Source organism: Carassius auratus, chromosome 1, assembly GCF_003368295.1.
Source record: "Carassius auratus strain Wakin chromosome 1, ASM336829v1, whole genome shotgun sequence".
NCBI classification, from domain to species: Eukaryota; Metazoa; Chordata; class Actinopteri; order Cypriniformes; family Cyprinidae; genus Carassius; species Carassius auratus.
In genome coordinates this window covers 8466036-8472613 of record NC_039243.1, presented here as the reverse complement: position 1 = coordinate 8472613, position 6578 = coordinate 8466036, and the positions used below count along the sequence as shown (strand labels likewise).

The 6578-nt window shown below is 34.2% G+C and overlaps 1 protein-coding gene across 4 annotated transcripts in view; it reads left to right on the top strand.

The window, feature by feature from the left end:
- LOC113053833 (myoglobin) overlaps positions 1 to 6361 on the top strand; it is a 15764-nt gene extending 9403 nt beyond the window's left edge. Inside the window, exons 1-4 of one of the 4 annotated variants that reach the window (XM_026219112.1) lie at positions 1 to 396; positions 2033 to 2118; positions 2194 to 2395; positions 5552 to 6361. The exon at positions 1 to 396 is cut by the window's left edge and continues 202 nt beyond it. In XM_026219112.1, the coding sequence (XP_026074897.1) occupies positions 334 to 396; positions 2033 to 2118; positions 2194 to 2395; positions 5552 to 5656 (456 nt within the window). In that variant the 5' untranslated portion in view covers positions 1 to 333 and the 3' untranslated portion in view covers positions 5657 to 6361. Of the gene's footprint in view, positions 401 to 2032; positions 2119 to 2193; positions 2396 to 5548 lie in introns of all 4 variants that reach the window. The other 3 variants (XM_026219070.1, XM_026219192.1, XM_026219283.1) reach the window with 3 other exon arrangements.
- The last annotated feature ends 217 nt before the right edge of the window (positions 6362 to 6578 follow it).

The window sequence follows — 6578 nt, the reverse complement described above, 5'->3', positions numbered from 1 at the left end:
ATAGATCAGTGGTGAATACACTATATTACACATGTACAGCTATGCACAGTATATACATTATACAGTACTGAAGTAGTGCAGTATTACAGAGGACAAATTACAGGTGTGGATGGACATGGGATGGAGTTCAATTGTCTGATTGACTTAAATATATGAGAATGATAGTCAAAATACCATAAAAGAGCATGATTTTATGTAAATTAATATGAAAAAACTCTCAGCTGTGTTGGGGGCCCTGTCAAGATTCTTTTCATGGGGCCCAAAATCCTCAGCAGCGCCCCTGTTACAAGACACTGTGAGGGGCAGTGACATCTCAAGGACAGTGTATAAAAGATGAACGTGGGGAATTTTCCAAACCTACAATCAGTCACACACTCTTCAGAAGGGGTCGCAAAAGTGGGTAAGATTATTACCAGCAGACTGCACCTGTCATTCTTAGATATTATTTTAATACTTGAAATGTAGGTTAATGAAACAAAATTAATTTGCACATGATTTCAAACATTTTTTTTTATGATTTGTTGTTTTAAACTAGAATTTGTTTGACATGAAAGGGAACTAGTATATTTAAAAAAGGTAAACATTAAACTTAAAAGTGAAATCATAGTTTTAAGAAGAATTCAATGAAACCGGGTGAAATAATAAAATAACTTCAAATTAAAAAGTAAATAATGAAACTCAAATGTAAATGTATAGCTTGTTGCAGAATTTGTTGAATTTGTTGAAAAAAAACAGTAATAAAAGAAAAAGCACAAGCACCAAAAGTATAAATTTAATTAAAATGTGTGAAATCAATTTGAGATGGGTAATTGTTTTTTTTAAAAACTTATGTAAAATCATAATTTGTAAACAATTTATTAGGTGTAAAATAGTAAAATAAGACGTCTAATTCTGAAGATAAAATGGTTAAACTAAATTGAATTATAGTTTAAGGCAAAATTTGTTGAAAAAGTGAAAACTAGTAAAATAAAAACAAACAAATTATCAAGTAAATATTACATCAGTTAAGTTTTTTTTTTTTTTTTACAGAGAATTTTTTTTAAGGAAAACACATACAAAAAAGTTCATACTGAATTTAAAATGTGAAGGTTTGTTTTTGTTTCGGTTTTTGTTTTTGAGAAAGAAAAACGAATAATAAAAATAATGAAAAGTAGTGAAAAAATAAAAAAGTTCAAGGTGAAATAAACTTAAGCTAAAATTCTAATTTATTATCCTGTAAATCAGCAGTGGAGTGTGGGGTTGTGGCACAGGGTTTGTGGGATCTTTGTAGCATTAAGTGAAACTGGAAGTCCTCAGGGTCACTCAAGTGTTTCCACATTACTGGAGCCACAAACTGAAAATACTGCAACACACTGCATTTACCATCAGTGCAGGGTTTCAGGTCAGAGACAAATGAATAATTATATTAGATACTGCATCCAAATAATCAGCCAAATGCAAACAATCCTGAATGTCTATTAAAAACTATCTATTTTCAGATATATTTATGGGAGCACTGGTACTAATTTCCAGACACTAGCAGAGAGTGTTGAGATCAAGTGTTCACATCTTGCTTTTAAGTTCACATTTTGCTTAGACAAACACAATGTCTGGAAATTACATTCAAATAACATGAGTCTAAATCTAACGCATCCTGAGAGTGTTGATTTGGTCCAGAAACAGTATAAGTTATGCCTAAATGAACCTTAAATGATGTTGAAAATATTTCCACTGACCACTTTTGAACTAGTTTTTAACCTTGTAAGGAGGTTCTGTGAACGTCTAAATCGAATGTACAGAAGATGTAAAAAAATACGTAAAAATAGACATCATAAAAACTTTCATTATGGCTCCTCAGTGGACATTTTTTTGATGTCTGCAAAGACATGAAAAAGACGTCCATAGGACGTTACTTTGCCCAGTGGGACCCTGAAGCACATCACAGATAAACACTTAATTTAATGATACAAAAGCAATTCCAAACACCTGAAATGTTCACAGAAGAACTTATTTATGACAGGGGTGTGTTTTTTTGGTTTGTCTTCTGAAACAGATGATGGCCGATTACGAAATGTTTCTGAAGCCCTGGGGAAACTTCGTGATAGAGGGCGCAGGTCACGGAGGAGAAGTTCTGAAACGGTCTGTTCCTGACTCAAGCATGATTAATGTTAATGTGGTCTAATCAGGTCTGCCTGATGTTTTATGTCTCTTCAGTTTGTTTCAGAAGCATCCGGATACTCTAAAGCTCTTCCCGGAGTTCAAGAGCATTTCTTACGTGGAGTTGGGGAAACACGGCAAGACTCTGCTGGAGAAGCTGGGTGAGCTGCTGTGGGCCAAAGGAAATCATGCTGCCATCATCCAAAAGCTGGCCACCTCGGACGTCAAAACAGACAAGATCATCCATAAATACTTCAGGGTAACCAAACACACTTTCATTCACAGACTGACATTCGGTTACAGTCTCTGTTCCAAAACCTAGTGAACTGACTCACTGCCTACATAGACAGCATCCTAACTGACCTAGTGCCTCAAATGACTGATTATGAACTTTACATTATTTAAATATACACAGCCTAATAAACATTCACAATGTATAATTAGATAATACTAGATATAATTTGAAGCTGCAAGCAGCGATGAACGGGCCCTCGCACCCGGGCTCACCGGCAGCGAGTGGCTTTAGTAAATAGGTGAACGGTGAGAAATATGCATTCAAACTCATAAATATAAGTGGAATATAAGTTTACTCCATATATGTGTCAATCTACCTGTTGCCAGCAGGTGGTGCTCTCATTATAACGGACTATTGGCCTTCAGATGTGTTCAGGGCAGGACACTTATCGAACATGTGAAGTTTGGGGACGATCGAACAAATTATGCCTGAGTTACAACAACTTCTCTTGCTGTGGCGAGACATCAAATTTTGTCATAGCGCCATGGACACGCCCTTTAACAAAAACTCAAGATCTCCACAAGTTAGCATTGCACAGGCCTTTAGATTAGACTGACTACAAAAAATACTTTAATCTCAAAAAAATTCTAGGAGTAAAATATGTCACTTCCTGTTGCCAGCAGGTGGCGCTATGACTATAACTGAATATGGGCATGTAGATCTATTAAGGGCAGAAGTCTTATCTAGCATGTGATGTTTGGGGCGGATTGGACATTGTATGTCTGAGTTACAGCAACTTCCTTTTTCATGGCGAGACATCGAAATTTGTCGGGGCCGCCATGGACACGCCCTTTAACGAAATCTAAAGATCTTCGCAATTTAACATCGCAAAGGCCTTTAGATTTAACTGACCAAGTTTGTTGTTGATCTGAATAAATCTCTAGGAGGAGTTCGTTAAAGTACAACCCCTGAAAATGGCAAAAACAACACCAATTTTGCTACTGTGATTGGTTTGATCGTCTTTCATAGGCATACATGATAGGAAATGTGTGCGTAGTTGGTGTACACTTAAAAATGATACTTTTACTTAATAAAATTATGTCAACAGATTACAAGCAATTTCATTAATTAAATTTAACACATAAGAATTCATTAGAATTAATCAAATGAGATGCTTAGAAATTAACCATTCAAAATAAGTCAAATAGATAAAATAATATATTTAAAAAAATCTATCTTTTGCTTGTAAGCATCTAATTTGATTAGTTCTAATTAATTCTAATGTGTTGAATTTAATTAATAATATTGGATTTAAAATTTGAAACAATTTTATTGAGTAAATAAAGTAAATAATTTTTCCAGGGTAATATTTCAAATTTATTCTCATAGTAGGCCTATTACGACTTTATTCTTGAAAACATTTAGACTTTATTCTCGAAACATTTAGACTTTATTTTTGAAACATTTAGACTTTATTCTGATAATATTTAGACTTTATTCTCATAGTAGACATATTTCGGCTTTATTATCAAAATCGTAAAAAAAAAAAGTTTTCAATGTGGCTCTAAAATGCCGTCGTAGTTACCAGTTATCAGTATTGATGAAATGTATCTTTGCAGTGCAGAGAAAACAGAGGCTGCATCAGAAGGGGCACACTGTCTAATGCAGGACATGGATATATTGAATGTGCAGTTACAAATGCATTAATACTGTTTTAATATTTGAAACTTAAAATCTTAAATACTAATATTTGACATTTATTTTATTTATTTTTTAAATGAAAAGATATTTAAATGTGAAATTAAAACCTCCAGTAGATGGCTGCAAATCACTTTTAATAAGTAAGTCATTGCGACTGAACTGAACCATTTAAAAGGTTGATTCATTCAGGAACAAAACAGTGTCCTTTTGCTCAGAGATGCAAATTGGAATTATATTGTTGACGAAATAGAGCAAAAACAGTCAATATTGTGTGTATTAAATTCTTGTTTATTGAACTGCTGTATAAAATCAAAATCACATTTGAAATTATGTTGCATTTTGGTGTAAAATAATTATTTCTGCCTCCATATCTTAAATTTGTGATAATTCTAAATACATTCTAATAAACTGAATCATGAAGTGAAAGAACAAAGAGCGGTCTAACTTACTTGACTTCCTATATTGCCTTACATGGTTGCTCTCATGAGTCTCATGGATGTTAGCAAGACAAATGAACTATTTTGCCTTTTGGCTAATTAGCAGTAAATACTAGGAAAAGGTACCTTAGTCTCACCTCCACACCAAGACAAACGCAATGGGAACAATGTTCTTCATGTTTTCCCAGCAATATGTCATAGAAAGAACAAGGTTTGAGAAGTAGAATGCAGGGCAACAGTTAAAACATTTCAAAGTAAAAGTTCATGCAGACAGATATTAATTTAATGTCTTTCATAACTAAAAAAAAAAAAACCTTGCTCTGCCTTCTGTACTAGCTGAGACTTGTCACGGCACTTGTACTGTTGTTGTTCTCTTGTTGACCTGATTGCTTCTATTGTTCTCATTTGTAAGTCGCTTTGGATAAAAGCATCTGCTAAATGATTAAATGTAAGATGTAAATGTAAATAAATAAGTTTAAGTCAAATATTTATGGTCTAGGCCTATAACAAATCCCAGTGTTACACTAGAGTGCAAACAATTGAGCATTGTAAGTTACCCATCGTGTTTTGGTATTGGTGTGTACCACAGTTTGCTTTGCCAATTGCAAAACGTGATTGGTAAACAGTTTGCCAGAATATACCATGACCTAACCTGATCCTACACTTTAAAAGTTGATTTATGTCCAGTGTTTGGTTGAACGTGTTTTTCATGTGTGTGTACGATCAGGGCTAGAGAACATGTACCAGCTGACACGTAAGAACAGGTATCAGAAGTCGACAGAGGCTCATATTTAATATTTTATATATATATATAAACTTTCCAGAAAAAAGCACTTTCTTTCAAAGAAAAAAAGGGGAGGTGGTCAAGCCCCCTTTGATGTCTATTATGTGTGAACATGCCTGTTTCCAGTAGAGAAGATTAATTAGACCTCTTCCTTACATGTGCACGCTGACAAATTTAATGTATTCTTAGAAACCCTCTGACTTCCGCACATTAACAGTCAGTCATGTGTGTGTGTGTGTGTCTGTGTGTCAACAGCGGATCAGTGGGGTGCTGATGGAGGTGATGAAGGATTATGGGTTTCTGAGCTCAAACGACTGGAAAAAGCTCGAGAGAGTCATGGACAACATCGCTAAGGATATCTGATTCACCAGTTAAAGCACTTGTCTTGTTTATGCCATTAGTGAAAAGAAGTTACAGTGCAGCTAATACGATTAAAAACTATCAACAGAAAACAAATCAAAAATAAACATGCATCTGTGTTCAGAGGTTTTCTTGTGTGATTTAAGGCAGCCTAGATGCTTCAAAGGCATATTGTCAGAGATTTTTGTCAGGGCAGCGCCATGTTTAATTTGGGCAAGAATGAATACGAGGCTGGTCTTTCTGAATTAAACTTTATAATTGAAAAAACTCCACAAACAGTTTTGAAAATTGTGAAAATCGCGTGATCTTTCTACATTGGTGTACAGTCCCTAACAGCCTCGCTTTCTTCCTCGTTAGATTCAGAATGATGAATCTCAGCTGGAATGAGCAGAGAGCCAATCACGTCAGGTTTAGAAGGTCAGCTGATCTGATGATGTCATGACAGTGACCGCAGGGTCTCATGAGGAGCCTCAGATTAGTTTGACTTAACTTCATCTTAATTGCACTTGAGTGATTGCACAAATAATAATTTGGGAGAAAATGACAATTGAAATAGTTCCATGAAATCCAGTGATGCCTCTCTTATTTTGAAAGATCAGATTCTCTACACTTGCTTTGTCTTACTATAATTAATCTGCATTATAAATAATTTGTTTCACTTTTGTAAAGCAGCACTTATCAATAAATGTCACTTTTACTGGGAGAAAATTGAATCGTGTTGTCTTTATTTATCATTCATGCATTACATTTTTTTTTCACTTTTGTCATTCACTTCTGAATATTATAAAAAAGACAAAGTTAATCAATTTAAAATGTTGTTTTTGAGAAAGGGTTGGAAAGCTGTATAAGTGAAAAATCCACCACATTATTTCTATAAAAATAATAAGACTAGAATTAGAATAGACAATCTTGCTATTTTAAATTA